Here is a 24,616-nt window from a genome sequence, read left to right as displayed (position 1 = left end):
GTTCAGATGCCATTTCATCAGGTTGGGTGGCACATGCCACTTGTTACTGTATTTTGTGATGGTCAGTGGCAAGTGAGCACTGCAAGAGAAGGCTCTTCATACCAATCACCTGGAATTTAAGGCTACTCTCTACACCTCCCATGTTTGGGCAAAACACATTTTTAAAAAAATGGTTCATATAATGTTAGACAATTTAATTTGATTTTAGACAGGAAAGCAAAACATAACCCTATAAGTACTTGCTGGTTGGTTAGGAAATTTATTTGATAATTGTACTCAGAACTCAACACAGTAATGAGTATGAAAAATGAAGATTTCTGTTCATAAAATACGAGTATTTCCGCAAGCCTGTCTTCAAACATAATTTCTGAATTAGAGACACAGTGGATTCAGTTAGCGGGCACGCACTGTTTACTTTCTTCAGCTGTTATTTGTGTGACATGGCTTTGCAAAGGAGCGAACTGAATATTTTTGGGGAAAATCGTAGCTGCCTAGATAGTTGTCATACCTTGTTCATGACAGTATAGCTCTAGGTCTCTGCACAACCTTACAACTTTTGCTGGATTTGACCAGGAATCCTTTTATTGTATTTCAATAATCATGTGCAGGGTCTCATAGAGATTGCCATCACATGTGTATAATGCCTAATCTTTAGTTATGCTAACTTTATATTTAGCAGTTTCATACTTTCAGTTGAGCAGTCAATGTGCTTATACACGGTGATGTGGATAAGGGTTGTATGTCCCAGCAGTTTCTCCTGCTTTTACCTATTCTCCTAATGCTAACCTGTTTGGGTGATGTATTTGATGAAGAAATGAAATTTTATTGATAAATAATATTTTTCCAAAAATACTTAGCTGACAGCATTACTAACAATCCCTCCCACCATTCCCTGCAAATGTGAGCATTCTGTTACAGGTTTCGCTTAATCTCAAACTGATAAACATCAGAGATATGGGTGGCCACCTAGCAGGAACAAGAGGTGTTAGTCTATCAGTTGCTTTCCTTTGTATGATGTATAGATGGAAAGACATTTTCATGTCTTTCATGGAGGGCTTGATTTGGAGGTTGCAGAAGGTAATTTCCTGATGTTGATGTAATGTGGAAATTATTTACAGAGAAACATAATTTGATTTTTAAAAAAATCATTTTATGATAGTTGTCAATAGCATATATTATGAAGAACTTTATATCTTTGAAACATGACATTTTTTGTGAATGTGTTATGCAGGTGTTCACAAGGTTGTGTGTGTGTGCATGTGTGTGTGTGTTGTGCTAATTTCAGATTTGTCAAAAATGACTTTTAAAAATATCAAACTTGTCGGACTTCAGGGGGATCTATTCATTTCTGTTGGGGTCATTACTTAGTTGCAAATTCTTTTTTTTTTTGAATGTCATTCTTGTCACAGTTTTCAAAACAAATTCATTTTTGTTCATTACAGCAATTTGGACAGCATCTGGGAACACAACTATCCGTGGTAATTTGGCTGTGTTGAACATTTGGACTGGAGGTTATCAGGATCGTCGTGAAGAATTCAATATAAAATATGAGGCAGCAATTGAAGCCTTTGCTCAGGGCTTGGAAGCTACAGGTCTGACATTGATAGACAATGCAGTGGCTGCATCAGAGAGGGTTTGTTACCATGTGCCTGGAACAGAATGTGATGATGGTAACAATGGAAAATATATCAACAATATTGGTCACAGTTGTCTGGTGGGAACAAGTTTGTTTCCTTTGGATGCCGATGTCTACAGTTGTACAAGGCTGGCAAATTTTACTCTTTGGAAAAACCATGATTATGGATTGTATTACAATAATGACCCAAGCACGAAGTTGACAGACAATGTGGTAATTGAGAATGGTGTGAATGTCTTTTCCATGGTTATAGGACCAAGTTCACTGGCTCATCAATATGATGATAAATTTGCATATGTGTCAGACACAATCTTTGTGGGTAGAACCTCTTCATTTGACTGTTCTAGAGATGTCTTGCCAAGTGGAGACACTAACATTGACCTAAGTTCAAAGAGTCGTCCTATGACGATCAAAGGTGGGATGGTGGGACTTGTTTGGACCACATTTACTGACGGTTCTAACAAGGCTCCTGAAAAACCATTTGCCAACATTATGGCTTATCAGGCTATTGGTGGCAGAATGCATGTTTCAAGTAAGTCTTTGTTTATCAAATCTAATATAATACATATTTTGTGTTTTCAGGTACAATCAATAGTGGATAAACATAGTAAATGTTTGATTCTGCCTTAGCAGAAATTATCCAGTGTTAAGCCTAGTTGTTTAAATTCTTTATGGGGTTGTATACAGCATTCATGTGCAGAACAAATTCATAAACAGTCATATGGGAAATGTGTAGTCACGCTATTTTCTTCACTGTCCAATCAGCAATACTCTTCTTAATGGTTAATTTATTTCTTGGGATTTTCCTTGCCTCAAGAATAAAACCCAAAATGTATTCCTTCTGAATTTTCATTTCAGTACATTTGCTGATAACATTAGGGAAATAAACTGGGCTATCCTCCTGAAAATGTGTCTTTGCTGTCTGTAAACCATATAATTACAAAGAAACAAAAGGGAAAAAACTCTTATCCATTGTCTCCGCTTGAGCTCCACAGGATTCTGCCAGTTTTAAACACTACAGCACTATCAACATAGTTCTGAAGACCTCTTGAAATCCTTTGAACATCTTTGTGATTTCAAGCCATCAATCCAGAAAATTGGTATATGTGACGTTCTGTCGTATTGGGGTGGGGTTCTCCCAATATAATTTAATTAAATTAAATTGAAAGTTCCACCCTGGCTCGTTAGGTTAGAAAGTTAAATTAGTGATGATGTAGATTTACAGCTCTGAGCCCCCAGTCAGCAATGCCGACGGTTAAATTATAGAGAACACGAAGATGAAATTCAATCAATAACAATTTAATAAATGTGATAATTTAAAAACGATAACTTCCAATCACTCGTCTTTCCCTCGACCAAGTGACAGCCTAATTCATCCCGTGATTTACAGTGTGAGTTCGATTTTCCCCCTGTCCTTGCATCTACTCATCTATTTCTTCCCGCTGATTCCTTCCTTCTTTCCGTTCCTCTAACTCCTTCTTTGTCTCTGTTTCCTCTCTACTATCTCCTCCAGCTTCGCTCCAGACTTCAACTTCTCCTTTCCCTCTCTATTATCTCCTCCTCCAATTCCGCTCCCAGACTTCAACTTCTCCCTCTTCTTCCCTCCTTTCCTCCGTCTCTCTATCCGAGACAACGGGACCAAACTTTAACTGGTCTGTCCCTCAAAGCTTCCTTTTGAAGCTTTCTGTACTTAGACCTTCCCGCTCTAAGATTTTCCCGCCAATAACGAATGGCTATTCGGAGTTACGCTAACCTCTTCTCTGGGTAATTTCTCTCAGCGAACTAACTTTTGCTGCAAAACGCAGGGATATCATTCTACCCAAATCAAGGTCTCCCCCTATCTCAATTCTGATTGGGTGGCGCTGTGCCCCTGTCCAATCGTCTTAGCGGCCAGTTCAACCTGTCTGTCTGTTTGCAGGGGAAAGAAGTTAGGACACTCCCACTTCTTCAGGCAATTTCTTTTGATCTTGGAAACATTTCGACACCTAGGTGATAATTGGCTGTCTGTGACTTTGCAACTCCGATGTCCGGTTCTTCTATTCTAGCCACAACAATCTTACATAACGGATTAGTGCTAGCCTTCGGCAATGTTCGACATCAAACAATGACCCGTCAGAATTACCTTGATTATACATGTTTCAAACTGGGCTACTCTGGGTCGGGGTAAACATGACAGTATACTAGAGTGTAGGTTTTCACTGTATGTTTTAAACATTATCTTTGAATGCTGTTTGATGTTTATGTAATTTTTTTCTATGTTTCGGCCTCTTTTATCCTGACCTTGTGCTCCAACATAATATCATTGGTATGTGTTTGATAGTTGTGATTAACTTGCACTGCACATATATTTCTGATCATTTAAATAATGAATACTGTGATTTGTGAATGTTTTGAGCTATTAATTTATTTCTTATTGTTTGGTTCTTAACATTTCATTTATTCATGATCAAATGCATTAAATGCAAGAAATTTATTTAAAGCTAGTGAAGACACGAGACACGTCTTGCTTGTATGTAGTGTTCTTCATCCATGGCATCCATTGTCTGCATGTTATGGTCAGAAAATATCTGTTCCATGGTGTTACAAAAAAAGTGTAAAAACGCAAGGATAATTTGTGCAACCTTGTTGAGAGCAGTGTTAAGTATTTGAACCAAGGATGGCGTTAGTTGTGAGAATTTTGGGGACTTCACCATGATCCACCCTGCATACAAAATCAGATGTTTGATACCAACTGCAATGATTACTGTAGCGGAATTGGAGGAACAATGGGTTGTGGAATTGCCATCATCACATTTTTCCCGGATGCTGTTAAAGCTGCAGATGTGTTGACCAGTGCAGGAAGTGATGATATAGTTGCCAAATTCAAGACAATTTGTGCCTGTACATCCGTTGCAAACCTGGAGCTTATTGGAGTTGTCCCTGCCCCCATATCTGGGCGGCCCAGTGTTTTGCATGGTGTTATGGCTAAGAAGTCTATATGTTGTTTTTAATTCGGTCTTGATGATCCATTTCAACATTCTTTCAGCTGATCAGCACACAATACTTATTGTCTAATGACATCTGTCACTTCGGTGAGCTGTGCCGCATACCGGCTGATAGTGCCATGATATATGGAATATTACAGGAATCAGATTGACTAATCCATCTGAAACTGGCCATCCAACCAATCATACAACCATGAATACCAGCTGGCTGACAATGGAACTGACCATCAAGCCAGTCAGACATCATACTCTGGCTATCCATATCAGCAAAATTTACTCAGCAAAAATGGTACTAACAGCTGTCTTGTTTTGCACTCAGCATTAAGAGGTTAGTGTTAGGACTGGTTGGCCTGGTGTCAGGATAATATGACCGGGTGGGACATCATGCTTCTTGTCTGTGGCATGATGCCCCAGTGCTAGACATCACTATAAACTGCCACACTGCAGACGTCATAGCAATATGACTGAAAAGTTGTTGAAGCTACATTAAAAATCCAAATCTCACACACACACACACACAGCAAACTCAACCAGTGAGTCATTTATTTATGATTTATCCTTTAGAGTGATACCACAATACATTTAGAGACAATGGCTATGCCACGTCTGTGACAACAAGGATGTTTTACATGGATTTAGATGCAGGTAATGATCAGGATCACCCTCACAGTGAGTGTGCATATAAAGTTGATGTCTTAATACACCAAGTTCCAGCTGTGTAATGGACTGAATTTGGTTTCAAAGCAGCTTAAAATGCCTGCCACTGCCAAATGATTATTGGCAAATATAAAAGAGGCTTAATCCAATTTCAGGAGAAAACAGGTCCCTTAATTAAATGGACAGTAATAAAAGGGTTAAAAAAACATGGTTCCTTTTTTCCCAATCCCTAACAACCGCCGACGATTCACTGCCCCAACCATCTGCAGATAGCCTATCAGTTGGGGCCATATTTCTTCATTTCCATCAGTTTTTGATTTACCTTTTGTTGCAGAGTTGTTTCAGAGGTTCTTTGGATTTCATTAATCCAGCACCTTCCTCTTTCATCTTCTCCTTTCATGATTGATGTTTCATCAATATAGATTTGACCAACATACATTTCCATGTCTCTTCTCACCTGGACACACACAAGTTACTTTGGCTTGCCTAGCAAGGTAAAATATATCAAGTCCATGGGCATTCATACAAATTATCAACTGTATTGTCACCCAGTTATGGTCAAGGTTTTCTACACAGACTGTGACATATCTGCACGACCACTCATGGTGAGTTCTTTGGTGATGGGCGGGAGTGATCTTTTGTCCCTTTTAGGTTACCAAGATTTTATAGTGAACTGGGAAAAGTTGTATTTTTACCCTTCCCAGTGTCTTATCCACCTGGGCATGGAGTTTATCACCAATCTCAATATTTTCCATCTCCCTCATGTATGTGATCATCGAACTCAGTTTTCAACAAGGAATGAATTACAGCAAGAGAGTTCTTGCAACTCCTCATCTTGCTAATTGCAGCATCAGATCTGATTTTGCTTGGCCACCTCTTTACCTTTTTATACACCCCTTGCAGATGTCACAATGTTCCCCTTTCAGGTTGATTCAATTGCAAGTTCGGATAATCATTGAACTAGTATTGTTACTAAACTGCTGGTGCAACAGAGATGGGCTCAATGCAGTGATCCCTCTGGAAAAGCCCCAACTGGATGCCAGTCTATACAGTTGGGAAGCCCACCTGTTGCCATGCTTGGATATGGTCATTGGCGAGTGGTGGCTGGAGGAATTACCAACATTCTTGAAATGAAGGCTGTTATGAAGGCTTGTCATATCTGGAATGAAAGACGCAGTGCATTCTGGTTTAGAAATGAAGGCTGTTATGAAGGCTTGTCATATCTGGAAGGACAGACGCAGTGCATTCTGGTTTAGAAATGAAGGCTGTTAAGAAGGCTTGTCATATCAGGAATGAAAGACGCAGTGCATTCTGGTTTAGAAATGAAGGCTGTTATGAAGGCTTGTCATATCTGGAATGACAGACGCAGTGCATTCTGGTTTAGAAATGAAGGCTGTTATGAAGGCTTGTCATATCTGGAAGGACAGACGCAGTGCATTCTGGTTTAGAAGTTTCTAAGCTGGTACTTCCAGCTAAATATAACTGTATAGATCAGACACAATCCCTCAGAGGAAAGTTGGAGAGCATAAAAGCAACACTTTCTTTCATTGCTGGCTGGGAAAGATAGCACTCAAGCCCTATCATCATAGCATCATACAGTGTATCCCCCAGAGGTGTAAAACTGAGGGTAAATAAAAAAACCCTTGGTGTCAGAACTGGGGGTCAAATAAAAAATGTTGGGGGTCAAAAATATACTGACAAATTTTCATCCAGCTCGTACTTTTTCAGCTTGAAATAGGATATTGCAACTTGCACAACATACTCTCTCTCTCTCTCTCTCTCTCTCTCTCTCTCTCTCTTCTCTCTCTCTCTCTCTCTCTCTCTCTCTCAACATACAAATAAACCAACATGCACAAACCAACATGCACAATTAACAAACAAATGCATTGTCTATTCAAAGAATAAATTTTTTAGTTCATTTTTTTTTCTTTTAAAATCATACATTTAACAGTCTTCTTATAATCTTTTAGAAGCAATATTATAAACCAACATATTACATACAAGCCAATACAAAAAGCATAATAAATCTTTTTAACCGAATGGCATTCAATTTACTGCCTGTCATAAAACATGTACTATCATCGGTTTTATTGTACTTCGTCCTGGAACAAATTTATCCAAAAATCAAGGAGGCTAATGATTCATCTTGTTTCTAATAAGTTACACTTGAACTTTAAGGTCTTTCTTTTATTGCAGCAAAGTTAAAAACCAACAAAATCTGCAATGACCCCCATACTGTGTAATCCAAAAAAATGCATTTGTCTCAGCAAGTTTACTGATTTCTTTGTTGTGAAAGAATGTCTTGGGTTATAATGTGTTCTCCAGATATCTTGTGGTGAACGAGGGCAGATTTGTTAAAATTCTTACACCCTGTCACGAAAGGATTATTCACATTTGCAGTCTTCGCAGTCACGCTATCAGAAGCCACACTGGTAATCCTAATGAATGTGCCGTATTCCAGTCAAGAGAATACTTTTCTCCATTTTTCATTAAAGTTAGATCCACAGTTACTCTTTTCCGTTCTGCTTCTTTCGCTTTCTTCGCTAATGATTGTTAGTGCACGACGTTTTAATCTGGAGATCACTTTCTAGTGCAACAAGCATTGAGGTTAAACATCAAGATGACGTCTTGCTGAGCTCAATGGAAATCGCGTGAGAGCTTGCGAGATTAGGGGAAGCTTCTCTGTCATAACATTGCTGCCTGTGTTCCACTCCGCTGTATGAATAGAGGAGCCCAACACAGTGAGTAAACAAAGCAGGAACCAGTCAATGCCTATGCTCTAAGTATACATGATGCCACCCTTTGTCCAACGCATTGGATATTAAACAAATCCTGATTGCATTATACGAATCCACTGCATCAAAAAAACACACGGCAACAAAATGTGTGTGTCAGTTTTCTCCAGTATGTGTCCCTGATGCACAAATGTGCATAAAGGGAAACAATGATCATAGCTGAAGTGGGTTATATGCTCAGTGTTTTCTGAAATCCAGAATGGTCATAGTTATCTCACAAAGATTTTAGGTCAAGAAATCACTGCAATCTTTGCAAGCCTTTCTAGGAAACATAACATTTGGATCCAAGACATAATGTAAGCTTTAGATTGGCATGTACAGCCCACCTTCTTGAATCTTTATCTCTGGTATTAGCTTTGGCAGAGACAAGATTTCAATCTGGTGGGCTCAGTGGCTGCTGCCTAGATGACTACAAGACCCAATTTAGTTTTTAGCCATGACATAGTTTTGAGATCGTGTGACCAAAGTTTATGCTTATCTCACGTTTGGAGAGTGGGCTCGACTTCTTGGAGGGAATCCATCCATTCTTCCCTTGAAGGATGTCAGTGGTAGAGGTAGGATGTTCATCATTTCCTCTTTTTACCTTTTCTCATACGGTTACTGTGATTGAGGGATTATTTTCAAAAGAGAAAGTAAATGTTTCTTTCCAAATTGTGATATCCTCCCCACTAATGCAAGCATCCTATGTGTATGTATCTCTTAGCTTAAAACTGGCGCCACATAGCAGTGGTCAAAGGGAGGTAATGAGTAAGCATTTCTTCCTTTTGTTTATATGATATAAAGACAGAAAAGACAAAGTTTCATCTTTTGGGAAGGCTGGATTCTGGAGTTAGCAGAGTTTATTTTCATAATATTAAATATTCATGGAGAGAGATAATTGACTAAATATTTGCCATTTCTGATCTTGCATTTTTTTGTTTCTGCATCAAAATATTAATAGATTTTTCTTTACCAGGTTTGACCTTGTTACACATATATCTAGAAGATCTAGTAAATATTACACAAAACATGTGAATTTAACAATGTTTTGAGATAAATGAAAATGCCAATTATAAATGACACCTGAATTTATGAATTTATTGCATTTGAGAAAAAGTTAATTATCGCAAGATTTGAGAGCTGATTCTTGTCAGCTACACTGAGGTTGCCAAATCAGAGAAATCCAGTGGTCTTCATGTCTCAGAACAGATACATACAGTATAACCAAAATTCATACAACATTAGGATTCCAAGGAGTATTGTTTTGCCCTTTTGTTAGTGTTAAGGGCTTGCACATATCTTTAACATTTTGCTTACACATAATAATATTTTTTTAAAAAACTTTATTGAGTTTACACCAATTACATTAATTGACAACATCATGCTTACTCTGTGTTGCATTGTTTTCTGAAAATGACTTGACACTAGTATGGTTTGGATATTAAAACTGCTCAGTTAATCAGATGTTTAATTCTGATAATATGGAGTCATATATTTGATGCTTCACTTTAATTGTTTGGTCCATATTGTAGGATAGAATCTATTAAAATCTTAAAGTTGAAATTTCATTTTCAGATGTGACATTTGCACATTTCCAAACTTCCTGCTCAACCCAGACAGACTTTGCTGTTATCACCAATGAAGGAAGTGATGATGGTAACCATCCTCTGACAATAGAAAGGGCTTCTTTGGTGTCTGTTGATGATGCTCAAAAGGTCTTCATTCACAGGCCTAATATAGCGTATGTTTGATGTTTTTATGTATTGAGATTTCTTCAGGTAACGTGTGTGTGTGGGGGGGGGTATTATGTATGTATGTATAATGGCACATCAGTATAATGCTAGCCATAATAATAATAATAATAATAATGACCTTATTTAAAGAAGGTAACACAATTAGCTAAAAACTAATCTACCTTGAGGCCCTCATACAAAGGAATTTATTTATTTAAGTTGCACCTCTGAAGCCACTGGATATATTGGGTTTGGAAGAAGGAAATAGAGTGGGCATTTCTAATCTCAACTGGAATACTATTCCAGAGCAGAGTTCCAGAGTATTGGAAACGTTTTTTAAATAACTCCTTATTTGGTTTGGGAATTTTATACTGTTTGGTAGACATGGATCGCAGGTGGGGAGTATTACCAGGTAGCCTATACTGGAATAGTGATTGTAAATATTTTGGAGCACTATTATGAGATATCTTGTACATTAATTTGGCTTTTCTCAAACAGATTCGGTCTTTAATAGGTAATATTTTTAACCTACCAGCTAAACTTTCCTTGCTTTCTTTCTGGATTGATATTAGCCCAAATGCTCTTTTTTGAAGATGTGCCAGCTTTGCTATGTTTTTATCATTTGAATTACCCCATACTGTACTACAGTAGTCCAAATAGGGTTGTATGTAACTGTTATAAAATAGTTTTCTGTGCCTTTCAGGGAGAAAATGTCTTATCCTACTGAGAAGCCATAAACTTGAATTGACCTTTTTACTGATATGTTTGATATGTTCAGTCTATGATAGGTTATTATCTACCAGAACACCAAGTAGTCTATCATGACAGACCATTTGCAGATTTGTATCCTTCCATGTCAGACATAGTTCATCTCTATCAAGATTTGTCCTTCTTTGCCGTGTTGAGATAAGTAATATTTTAGTTTTACCAGTATTTACCACCATGTCATTACATGTGCACCAGTTTTCCAGTTTGTTTAGTGCATTCTGTAAAGAAATTTCGAGCTCATGCTTTGTGTTTTGGATGTCTGACAATGTTGTGTCATCTGCATAGAGATCTGTAGATGATATTGAGTCTCTTAGTAAAAGTGGTAGGTCATTAATAAATAAAATGAATAGTAATGGACCTAGAATTGAGCCTTGTGGTACTCCATGTCTAATTGTTTCAGGTTCAGACAGAACATTATTTTTGTAAACATGTTGTGTTCTCTCATTTATGTATGAAGTAAACCATCTAATTGTTCTTTCATCACACTGGTAGATTTTCAGCTGTAAAAATGTGTGTGTGTGTGTGTGTGTGTGTGTGTGTGTGTGTGTGTGTGTGTGTATGAGTGTAAAATATAAATGCCCTAGTATTTTTTCTTTTTAGGAAGATCAATCCATCTGACTGTGTTGACATGGACTGTGATGCCAAAAAGAAGACAATTATGATTGACTTGGATGGAAGTTTCCTTGGCAAGCAGTCATCCATCATCTCTCAGTCTGAGTTTGAATGGGGTGAGAACCCAATAAGAGGATTGGGTGACTACAGAATTCCAAAAGAGCTCCTGACTGATCCTGTCACAGGGGCCAGGATTAGTGTCAACAGTATTGCTGCAAAGAGAGGTACACTCATAGATACAATATTAGTATCAATTGCTAGTCTTTATGCTGACATACAGCTTTCTGATGCTCTACGATTGATGAATAAGTAGGAACAAGAAAATTGGGGTATGAAAAGAGCAATATTTCTTAATACTGTCTTAAACAAAGCAGTGTAAAATATAAATTTGTTGTAGTCCTTCTGTGTCATCCATCTGTAATATAGATTGCTGTATTTCTGCACCAAATTCTTTCAGGCATAATTCGGAATGAGAACTGCACGCTTAGTACCAGATGGCAGGCCTGGCTTTGTCAGGGGTTGGATTATCTGGTGCTTACCATTGAGAGTATGGATGCTGACACCGAAACACGTCGTCTGTCCCCAGTTGCAATTGTGGCCCACTATGGTGATGGCTACATTGACCTGATAAATGGCCCCCAGGACCATGGATGGTGTGCAGGATATACCTGTCAGAAGAGGCTATCTACCTTCCAGGCTGTTGTTGCTGCAGGTAGATATTCTCATTTTTATATGGAAATTATTGCATAAGCTTATTTTGGCATTAAAGTAAACTGTTTTCAATTACTATGAAATTTGCAGCCCAGAGATGTTTAATAACATGTTTATTACAGTATTATATTTTGTGACAATTTTGAATTCATGCTATACTGGTTATAGTGGAAAACAATAGATATGAAATAGCCTAACAAATTCCAGGTGTACAATATTTGAAGTAAACTTAAGACAGCATGAGTCTAAGAGACTCAACAAATTATATTGTAATATCCAAATTTTATTATAACTGAAGAAAAATGTTATAAGAAAAACACCACAAGGAACCTTACAAGTATCTGGTATTTTGTTTTATCCAATTTCATTGCTAACTGATTTTACTGTGTGTGTATATACTAGCCTTATTTATAATATTTCTGTGTATCTAAGTCTCACTTTATGCCATAAATGTGAGGATTTGCAAAATTTGTTCATGTGTAAGATATACCTCACTGCATATAGTGTAGACCTTTATCTGCTATCAAATATTGTGCTGGCTGACATGAATCTAGACTGATTGTTTGACTTTCTTTCTGTACTGTTTGTTTGACTCACAGTCTCTGTTGTTCCTTTTTGTACTCACTGTCTGTGCTGCTTGTTCAGTTTTCTGTCTGTGCTGTTTTCTGGGAGTTTCTATGCTGTTTTCTGGGACTTTCTATGCTGTTTTCTGGGACTTTATATGCTATTTTCTGGGACTTTCTATGCTGTTTTCTGGGAGTCGCCCAGTCTTTGCTCTGTGTTTGGCTCTTTGTCAATACTGTTTGTTGTCTTCCTTTCTATGCTGCTTATAGCTAAGTGGATGATACATGTGTAAATATCTATTTTTGATTTATAAAACTTGTTATCTGATATTTTTGCTCATTGTCCAATGCATTACCTCTGTCCACTGTTCTGTTACCACAGCTACATCTCCTCCTAAACATCTGGCTGGAAATGAATGAAACTTTGCTGTAGTTGTATTTACCATATGGTGACTACTTCTGCATATTGGTGTCACCTTTGACATGTGCTTCTGGGATCCTTGGGTGGGGCTCCAGTGCTCAACATTGTTGATAAAAATGACATTTTAAAATATTTTCTGCTCAAACTTCATAAATACAGTCATTGCAGAAAGTATCTTCAGATATTGAAGGAATATGTATTATTTTTCTCTGTTCACTATGTGGGGATTGGGGATGGTTGCTGGGTTTGGGGTTGGGTGCACGAGGGTTCGGTTAGAAGGGTGTGGTTAAAAGGGTATTCAAAAGTATGTGAGGGGATTTGTTTGCAGTGGTGAGGTATTAGGGTTGCTCTAGTTTTTACAGTTTTAGTGGGAATGATTTGTGTAGGATAAATGTGACTGGCCAGTAAATTATATTTTAGTGTCACAATATTTACATATCAGTTTATCGTTAAGTGGTATTTTGCACAGCTTGAAACTATCCATGACAGAGTAGATTAACAAGTTACTGGTCTCATGTATTTCTTGTTGAGTCATAGAACAAATATTAAACACTGATGTCAAAACAAAATCAGTTTGTTAACATATAAGCAATCAAAGAACAAGAGGAGTTCTGAAGTTTGTAAGCATTATTTTTATTTTACAATGCAGTAACTTTAATATTTTACAAGGAGTAAATGTGATGGGTGTAGGAAGCTTTAGTGCCTTGATCGTCATATGCATATGCCCTTATGAAAATAAGAATAAGTGTAAAAAGTATGTATTATCCTACAAAATATGTTTAAATTAAAAGCATAGAATTTGTGAGGATCTTCCTAACTCTGGTCTTTTTTCTGTGCTAATGGTAAATTACATTGATGTGCTCCAAAATTATCAGTCAGACATGTTCCTATAATGCTAATGATAAATTACATAGATGTTATCCAAGATTATCACTCAGACCTGTTCCTATAATGCTAATGGTAAATTACATAGATATTGTCCAAGATTATTACTCAGACCTGTTCCTATAATGCTAGTGGTAAATCACATAGATGTTATCCAAAATTATCACTCAGACCTGTTCCTATAGAGCTAATGGTAAATTACATAGATGTACTCCAAGATTATCACTCAGACCTGTTCCTATAATGCTAATGGTAAATTACATAGATGTTATCCAAAATTATCACTCAGACCTGTTCCTATAAAGCTAATGGTAAATTACATAGATGTACTCCAAGATTATCACTCAGACCTGTTCCTATAATGCTAATGGTAAATTACATAGATGTACTCCAAGATTATCACCCAGACCTGTTCCTATAATGCTAATGGTAAATTACATAGATGTACTCCAAAACTGTCACTCGGACCATTTGCTATTGAGCTTGAATTTCTTCCTTTAAACATTTTGGGAATATGGGGCCTGGACTTACTGTGATCGTATGTTGTACTAACATTGAGAATTCATTACTTTTGCTACATACCTTGGGGACACATATATCATCGGATTTACATTTACCAGGCAGATCTTTGCCATCCTATATATTGTAAGAGGCAACCAATGGAGACAGGAACTCTGTTAGCACCCAAATTGAAATTGCAAGCTCATCAAGCAAGTGTGTGCCAACCTGTTGCAAGGTTGCCCAGTCCTAAATATTGTAATGCACAAGCTGATGCAAGCTTGCATGGACTGACAAGCTTTTACAAGCCATAGTTGAGTAGAAAACACAAGTTTGTGCAAGCTATCAAATTGAATGCAAACTTCATTGCTGTAAAAATATAGCATGCAAAAATGACAGTAGACAATTCAAGAATACCCAATGTGATGATAGTTTTTTTACTTGCATTTGAAAACAGGTTACACATAATATCAATCTAATGTAAAGTAAACAAAAGTGAACCGTTTCTGAAGTAAATTTATTTACAAAAACACATTTTGAAACTTACACCCTTTTTTGAAGACTGCTGAAAAAAGTACAGATTATTACAGCAAATACTTATAAGTCGAGTGCAACTGCAAACTGCACAGAACCAGATCTGCCATCGTGTAATGCATCAGTAGATCTGAGTTTGTGCAGTTTGTTAGTAGTAATAGGAAAATAAATTACATAGACCATGATCTGTAGGCACTTTACACCTCAGCAGATCAGGATTTCTGTTGTTGACTTATAAGCAAAGTATATATGATAAGATAATAACCAATCTATTAAAATCAAACAATTTATATCCTTAAGAAAAAGATAAAAAGAATTTACATATGAAGAATGGGACAATCACGATCATACTGAAATGTACACACCTTTATTTCTGTGCCTTTGTAGAAACAAATATTATTCACAATTCCCTCTTCCAGTTCATGGCCTATTTCTTAAGGTACCTATGATATATCATTTATATTATGCAAAATGTGAATTTCTCCATTAGAAAAAGAAATTGAAAGGCTTCCAGAATGTGATCATGGTTTGAGTCATTAGAATATTTCTTTGATGATTCCATTAGCTTACCAGATAGAACAAATATTCAAAATATTGTGTTTTCATATAGATTTGGTCTACAAAAAAACACCCTAATAAAACAGAGTATATCAATGATGGTGAACTTTATTGCAAATATTCTAAAGCTAGAGTCTTTTGAAACAATAAAAACAACATCCATTTTATGTGGTTTATTGATTAAGTGCCATACATCATCATTTAGCAAGATGAAGCATGTTGTTATCAACAAACAATAAAACCCAGTTATAATAAAGTCCAAGGGACTGGTGAAATTGAAATTTGATTTTATTTCCTGGATTTTAATAAAATTGAAAAAGAAATAATTGTTCATATTTAATTTAAGTCTGTTTCAACACATTTGAATAGGTATGCCTTTTACATTTTAATAAGAAATACTTCACCAATTGAAAATGCTAACTACAGAGACCTTGACAACAAGAGAGGTCAGTTATTTTGAACAGTGTAAAGTATTTCAGTTTGTGTTTGAAGAATAATTGTTGTGACAATGGTAAGCACATAAATTCCTGTACAGTTCTGCTATTTGTTTAAGTTATTCTCAAAGAAACACAATTTCCAAAATATTTTCTTTTTGTTGACTAGACCATTGTCCACAGAATGTCGCACTTGTAACTGAAACTGATGTTTATTTACTTGCTCAAAATGTCTGAGCTGTCATGTACACTGATGTACCATCCAACAATTTTAGACTTTTTGATGAAATGTGGTTTTATACAACAATTTTTTGACCATATGTTTTAATTATATTAGTTTGTGTAAACCTTTATATTTTATTCTATATACATTTTACAGAATTTTAACGTTTTTTTCTTTCATAATTTTTCTTGCTGTACTTAATGTTTACATTTATTTTGAAGCTTTTATCTTTCTAAAGTTTTTGTGCAATTTTTATATACATTTTTTGAAACCTTAGTTGGCATTCTGTAGCCACCACTGTCTAGGAGTGTTGCAAAATGCTACTGCAACTCATGCTGTGAAGATTCATAGTTATAATTTTTAATTAGATGAAGTATTTTTTGTTTCTTCGTAAAACTGGGAGGATATAGACACTTGTCCAGGTTTGTGTTTTTGTTGTTTTACAGCACAGCAACACAGGTAGGTTATTTATAATGAAGGCAATTAGAAACACCATGGAAGCTGACACTAGCTGAGTCAGAGATAGGATTTGAACCCACACCCTTTTCATTGGGAGGCTAGCATGTTAACTGCTGAGACACCATGACTCCTGCCTCCATTAGTTGTATGACATGCAGGAGGGTGCATTGCATCTATTCTACATCCCAAGCATATATTGGTCGACTGAAATTTATTTTACTATTTTTTTTTGTTGGACCATTTAAGTCCTTGTTATGAACAGGCTGCACTGTAGTTTAGTTAAATAAACTATTTACTTAATTTTTATTACATCTAGCAAAGTGGACATTCCTATATAAAAGATGGCCTAATCACTTGTTCATTGATATCTCTTACAGGGCATAACTATGATGTGTTCTTCACCAGCACATCTCCTCAGAATTCTCGATACCTCATGCTGGGTGCTTCCGAGTCACAGGCAGTGCTTGTATGTGTATACTACAGCCAGCCCAACCGACTTGATGTCTATCTTAGTGGGACATATGTACTGCCTAAAAATGCTGCATACACTCCTACAGGAGCCATGGTCTTAAAAAGAGAGACTTATGAAGGCCAGTATATGCCTAATGTCAACACCGATGCATCTGGCACAAACTACATCAATATGAAAACAGGAATAATTTGCTTCATCATAAAGGGTCCTAGAGCAGTGGAAATCAAGACCTATGAGGTCATTATGGTGGCATTTGGATTACCAATGATGACTGTAGATGACTTCTTTGGTGAAAATCTAGTACAGAACCTGGCAGCATTCCTAAGCATTCCATACTCCAAAATCCGAATTGTAAACATCATCAGTGAACAATCAAGTTCTGGGCGTCGTAAGAGAGCAACTTCTGTAGGTGGCAATACAACAATTGAAGTGGAAATTGGAAATCTACCCCCATCTGGTAATCTTCAAGTTTTCCTGGTCCATATACTGTTTTTAAGTATTTGGTATTTTCCTTGCACATTGTTAACTGAGACCTACATTTTAGGCATGAAAATTTCAAGGATCTGTCTGGATGAAGGCTGTTCATTTGCCATTTTTTGTCACCATTACGTTCTTCGAGCATGGTATTCATGGACTTACATTAGCGTTGGTGATGATTGGAAAGTGCTTGACAGGTGTGAAATCCTACATGTGTGTGTGTGTATATATGTGTGTATATATATATATATATATATATATATATATATATATATATATATATATATATATATATATATATATATATATACTTGTAGATATTACATCATACATATGTACATTGAAATCCATGCGTGTTAATCTGTAAAGTGTTGACCTGTACATGTAGATGTATACTTGTGGATCAGTACACGTAGCTCTATACTTGTGGATCTGTACATGTAGATCTATACTGAGTATTGTATATCTGTTCATGTAGCTCTATACTTGTGGATCGGTACATGTAGCTCTTTACTTCTGTATCTGAACATGTAGATCTATACTTATAGAACGGAACATGTAGATCTATACTAAGTATTGTATATCTTTTCATGTAGCTCTATACTTGTGGATATGTACATGTAGATCTATACTTATGGATCAGTACATGTAGATCTATACTTATGGATCAGTACATGTAGATCTATACTTGTGGATCTGTACATGTAGATCTATACTTATGGATCAGTACATATAGATCTATACTTGTGGATTGGTACATCTAGATCAAAACAATGTAGATCTGTATATGTTTATACATACTTGTAGATCTGTGTAAGGATTTCTGTACATATATGTCTGTATCTGTAGATCTATACATTTAGATCTGTTGATATACATGAAGATATATACATGTAGATAAGTTGTAGTTTTTATACCTTAGCTGATAAAGTCAACTTGTACATTCAGTTTATTTTCTTTCACATTGGCTTTGTAGAACCTAGTTTTTAACAGAAGCAGAAGCATATGAATAAATAACTTGTTGATTTTTGGATTTAGTTCTTATGTCTGACTTGATTGGTTATTTGATTACTTTAGAAGTCAACTATTTAGTTTGTATAATAAATTGTAAGTATTTAATGAGTTGGTTGTAAATATATAGAAATGTTTCTTTGGATCATCTTTCAGAGATCAATGGAACTGGACCTGGAGTTGACCTGTCTCATGGGCAGCTGATGAACATATCCTACACCCTTCAGAATGAGATTCAGAGTGGAACAAACCTCAGTGATGTGCTGAATACAACAATTCTCTCCACTTCTATTGCTGATCCATTGCCCAGGCCTGGTTCTGAGGAATGGGAATCTTTTGACCCCCAAACCTCGCGCTATGTCAGCTACTACCCTGTGGAGAGTTTTCAGTTCCATACTAATCTCATTCCAGCAAAAGAAGGCTCAATATTCAGCATCCAGCCTATTCTCAAGTTCGTGGATAGAAATGTAAGTTTAAAATTATGCAGTTGGTTCCTTTGAATATTTCCCTGGTTAGTACAAGGAGAAAACTTAAAATTTTGTACGGCTGAAACACCTGATAAATGTCAGGTTGTGAAATTTCTTTGTATTATTATTTCAGTGTACCATACATACCACAGATAAGTGACATTTTTATTGAGCCTGTCTTGGCTGAAGCTGAGCATAACAATCACTCTGCTGAGCTTGTTCATCCACCTCACCCTAGATAAGCCACACTAATACCTCCTCCTTCCTCAGCAGAGGTGTAAGTACATAGAAATCAATGTTAATTCATCAGTCCAGCACACAGACTTATTACCACAATTAGTATCATGACTTTTTATAGATTGCCATGAATCTTTATGAATATGTATTTTGAGCTCCAGTGACCTTTCTCCCACTCTTTAAACACAGATGGAATCTGTGTTGTGTTTTGTGCTCACTAACCCAGATCCCCTATGAACTATTGAGTGAGATTTCACATTGAAGACTCTTTTTACTCACCTTGGCATCTGCAACATGACAGAACAAGCTTCATGCTGCCTTGTCTATTGATGCATGCTGGTTTAAATGGGAATTATGAATCCATTTCTCTCTTTTGTCAACTGGAATATTTAGCTAAATAAAAGTAATATTTGTTGGTATCTTCACTACCTACAGAGATCTACAGTCTCCAATGAATATGTGCTGAAGATGATCTAGTTAGGTTTTTATGCCATGTTAGAGCACTATGTTTCTATCATTAAGCCTCCAAAGAGAAAAGGAAGGGTAGTAAATATATTTTCCTTCCTCTTAAGGACTCCATTGATATTTCGACCTCCACCATTTCATGTTGGATTGTCACTACCATCAAAATAGTTTATCAGTCCCTTGCCAATAGAGAGACCTTTCTTTTGTGGAACTAGAAGTCCATGATGTTCAAGCCATTGCTGCATCATGAACCTGTTTAATTCATTCTTCCATGGAGGACATCATGAAGAAGCATCTTGCTGATCACACACTACTGTCTCCTTCTACCTATGCTCTCTAGCACAACAGAATGCAGGGATTTTTTTTCCTTGGACCAACAGTTGTGACACAACTTGTGGACCAGAGAGACTCCAACATTCCATAAAGTGTATCTCTCCATTAAATGATGAGTGCTTTCCATTTCCTGTTTTTTTTCTTCTCACTGTTAATACATCAGCCTACTGACCTAACTGAAAACTTAGCTTTTATCTATGCAGTAGCAATGGGTTATGTATTTCTGCAGTTAAAATGTAATTGGTGGTGGGGGATAAAGCTAATTTTATTATTTAATACTTATCTGTTGCTATTGCCAAATGCCCTTTTCCCAACCCACTCAGATGACCTGGCATAATGATCGTCTATGAAAATGATGATTGTTCTGTACATGGGCATGCAAGACGCTCTTCTGGACCATGTCCTATTGCCAAATGCCCTTTTCCCAACCCACTCAGATGACCTGGCATAATGATCGTCTATGAAAATGATGATTGTTCTGTACATGGGCATGCAAGATGCTCTTCTGGACCATGTCCTGTTGCCAAATTCCCTTTTCCTACCCCACTCAGATGACCTGGCATAATGACTGTCTATGAAAATGATGATTGTTCTGTACATGGGCATGCAAGATGCTCTTCTGGACCATGTCCTATTGCCAAATGCCCTTTTCCCACCCCACTCAGATGACCTGGCATAATGACTGTCTATGAAAATGATGATTGTTCTGTACATGGGCATGCAAGATGCTCTTTCTGGACCATGTCCTATTGCCAAATGCCCTTTTCCCACCCTACTCAGATGACCTGACATAATGACCATCAATGAAAATGATGATTGTTCTGTACAAGGGCATGCAAGATGCTCTTTCTGGACCATGTCCTATTGCCAAATGCCCTTTTCCCACCCTACTCAGATGACCTGGCATAATGACCATCTACGAAAATGATGATTGTTCTGTACATGGGCATGCAAGATGCTCTTTCTGAACCATGTCCTATTGCCAAATGCCCTTTTCCCACCCACTCAGATGACCTGGCATAATGACTCTCTATGAAAATGATGATTGTTCTGTACATGGGCATGCAAGATGCTCTTTCTGAACCATGTCCTATTGCCAAATGCCCTTTTCCACCCCACTCAGATGACCTGGCATAATGACTGTCTATGAAAATGATGATTGTTCTGTACATGGGCATGCAAGATGCTCTTCTGGACCACATCTTGTTAACAATTTTCCACTCTTTGGGAGGAAACAGATGAAGTTTTTCAGCATCAGAAAACACTAAACTATGCAACAGTAACAGGTAAGTATTACATGATTAAAACTAGTTTATCCACTCCACCCCACCCCAATAAAAAAATCTACATTTCAGCAATAATACATAGCATAACAATTACAAGTACCCTGAGTGATTTGAAGCTTATGTTGGATTACTGGTAGGTGGGTACATTTATGAAGCAATAACCAAATCTGCTCCAGACAATTCAGGTGATAGACTTGTTTCAACAATGGTATTGCTTTCATGAATGTTTGTGTATGATGGTAAAATGAGCAGGCATTGGTGATCTAATGTTTTCCCATATATAGGTAGGTAAATTCATTGACTTGAATGAGAAACATTTTTGCATCATTGCATTGTCTGATGCTTGGTTGTGTATGCCAAATGAGTCCAAATATCTGTCTTGGTTGTGTATTTCAAATGAGTCCAAATATCTGTCTTGGTTGTGTATGCCAAATGAGTCCAGATATCTGTCTTGTTGTGTATACCAAATGAGTCCAAATATCTGTTGTTACATGTAATAACATAAAAGACAAGATGTCATCTGACAACAGCAGCAATAACCATGGTCACTATCATCTTTATTTGAAGTTTTGTGCATAAAGTCAGTTATTTTTAAATGTACCTTATTTTTGCATGAGGTCATTAAAATAGTGGTATTTTGTGTCATGCTTTGAGTTTATAAGTACACCAAATTTATAAGGTGGCTGTCTTATGTTACTGTCTTCAACAAAAATATATAAATTGCATAGTTATTTGACAGTACTCATCATTATATTAAATCCCATAACTCAGATTCTGTTCTTTTCTTTACAGGGTTATCTAGTGGTGGTTGGATCTGCTGAAAATGAGTGGCACGTATTAGCAAGTATTCGTGCTGGGACGGGTCACCCACAGGCTGTGCTCAGTGGTAATGTGATTGTGAGCTTTGTTGGTGGCTTTGCCAACTTTACAGACCTCTCCATTTCCCATAAGGGTTATAGCTATATCCTAGACTTCAAGATCTCACAGCCAAGCACTGCCGAGAACTTGACTCTAAGCTCTGAACCTTTTGATGTCCTAGGTAGAAAAATTAGCGCATCTCAGACCATCTCTGGAAATGTTATCATGAATGCTAGAACTGAGGTTGTCCTGGATCTGATTGATGGAACATGTCTACAGAAGATTGAAGATATTGCTTGGAGGGTATGTTAATCTTAATTTCTAAGTCTGTCTTGCCTGCAAAAATTATTTCTATGCCATGACTTTATTCATTGGTGGAGCATGAAATGTTATCTGTTTGTCTTTCTCCAAATTTCCATCTCTTCCAAACATCAGGTTCTTATGTCCATCTCTTCCAAACATGAGGCTGTATATGTCCATCTCAACAATACATCTGCCTTGCTCCATATGTCTATCTGTTTTATATATTAATTAGCTCCATATGTCCATCTCTTCCATACATCTGTCTTACACAATATGTCCATCTCTACAATACATCTGCCTTGCTCCATATGTCTATCTGTTCAATATATTAATTAGCTCCATATGTCCATCTCTTCCATATATATCTTGCACCATATGTCCATCTGTACAATACATCAGTCTTGCACCATATCTTCATCTATATAATACATCTGTATATTTCCATTTGTCCATCTCTTCCATACATCAGTCTTGCACCATCTATACAATACACCAGTCATGCACCATATCTCTATCTGTTCAATACATGTCTTGCACCATATGTCCATCTATACAATACATATGTCTAGCTCCATTTGTCCATCTCTCCCATACATCAATCTTGCACCATATGTCCATCTATACATCTATCTTGCTCCATTCCCATCTGTACAATACATCTGTCTAGCTCCATAAATTCATCTATTTGTGCTCTAAAAATTATTTCTGGATTACTTAGTTGCTGAACTCGCTAAGCTCCAAAGACAGTCAGCTTACTTGAGAAACCGATGATGAACAGAAAATCAAAAGCTGTGGCTTTTCATTGTGACCCATGAACCAAAACTTCACCGGTCTTTACAGAAATATTTTGATTACTGAATGACACCTGACCCCAATGAAAAAGGATGTAACTCGTATCTCTTCTCAAAGATGACCCGTTTTTCTTCAGCAATAGCTTAAATTCACAAGCAGATGAAGATATGTAACTATACCTGTCACAGTGGTACAAAGGCAATTTCCATTTCTGCTGTGATAACAAAATATTTCCCACCATCCAGCAAACAAACTGCTTTAACCCTTTCCTGTAAGGATACAAACTGACTTGCTTTTCATGCTGATATGTTGATACCTTTGAGGTTGATAGTGTTACTAGAGTATGGTACCATATTTGCTGGCCTATAAGCCAATGTGGAGTGTAAGTCAAATGAGCAAATTTGGTCAATTTTCCATCCATCATCCATACGTAAGTTGATGCTGAGTATAAGAATAGGCTAGATCCTTACCTTGGCTTCGTCAATTTTACTTTGTTCCACACAGCATCACAAAATTTATCCTACCTGTAACTCTGTAACCTTTCCAGTCTGGATCAATAAAAGTAGCTAAAAGTACCTAATTTGTTTTACACGAAGTATTTTAAATGTATTATGTACTTTTAGCTACATATAATGACACTACCTAAAAATTTATTGAGTTGCAGATAGGATAATATTTGTGATGCTGTGTAGAATTAAACTATAATAACTTTTGGTTTCATAAATATTAAAAGTATCACTGTATGCTATTTCAGATTACCAGCAATAGGGAAATTGCATCATTAATGCTAAAATGCTTTCTCCACATCTTTGGGAGAAGAGAGATACAGAGATAGTTGCACGTGTATTCCATCACATTTTTCTTGCACCTTGTGATCAAAGTAAAATATGACCATATATATATATATATATATATGAGAGAGAGATTCCAGTTCTTTGTTGTCACTGTTTAGCTGAAACTTTTGTCAAAGAGAGAAAACATTAATGAATTAAGCAGTAGATGTAAATTATGAAAGTATATACCACACTCCTTCAGGGTTTAAATATTCACAATAGTTATATCCATATAGACTCAAATTCAGTTAAATCCCAAAAATGACTGTTTTGCATGCTGTCTAATTTTCTTTGCAAGTATAGCAACCTATCAATTCCCAACAAATAAGGTCATTTTTTTTAAGTGCATGTACTCTTCCTGTACTTAGGCGGCAATTGTTTATGATCTTTGCTCATACTATATGTTACTTTAAATTGCTTTACGTCTTATCGGCAAGTTCAAAAGATGTCATTGGTTGTGAAATTTACATGTGTAACCACTTGGCATTTTCTTTCATTATATTATACCGTATTCATAAAGCCCATGGTTAGCCTCATTTCCCTCTCTGATCCAGTCTGCCAAATCTTGACTTCAAACAGATGTTTGCTTGGAAAACCCGATTACAGCTGTAGCATATTTAATTAGCATGTAA

General features: G+C 36.6%; 1 protein-coding gene across 1 annotated transcript in view; it reads left to right on the top strand.

The window, feature by feature from the left end:
* LOC149808313 (fibrocystin-L-like) overlaps positions 1–24,616 on the top strand; it is a 171,334-nt gene that overhangs the window by 130,800 nt on the left and 15,918 nt on the right. The window contains exons 44-50 of the mRNA XM_089966857.1: positions 1,443–2,168; positions 9,627–9,792; positions 11,153–11,388; positions 11,622–11,876; positions 16,828–17,379; positions 18,567–18,877; positions 21,991–22,359. Of these exons, the coding sequence (XP_089822983.1) occupies positions 1,443–2,168; positions 9,627–9,792; positions 11,153–11,388; positions 11,622–11,876; positions 16,828–17,379; positions 18,567–18,877; positions 21,991–22,359 (2,615 nt within the window). The remainder of the gene's footprint in view (positions 1–1,442; positions 2,169–9,626; positions 9,793–11,152; positions 11,389–11,621; positions 11,877–16,827; positions 17,380–18,566; positions 18,878–21,990; positions 22,360–24,616) is intronic.

The sequence above is a fragment of the Sinohyriopsis cumingii genome, chromosome 1 (assembly GCF_028554795.1).
Source record: "Sinohyriopsis cumingii isolate HCF-2022 chromosome 1, ASM2855479v2, whole genome shotgun sequence".
Classification (NCBI taxonomy): domain Eukaryota; kingdom Metazoa; phylum Mollusca; class Bivalvia; order Unionida; family Unionidae; genus Sinohyriopsis; species Sinohyriopsis cumingii.
The sequence above is the reverse complement of the archived record's forward strand: the minus strand, read 5'-3'. Positions and strand labels throughout refer to the sequence as shown.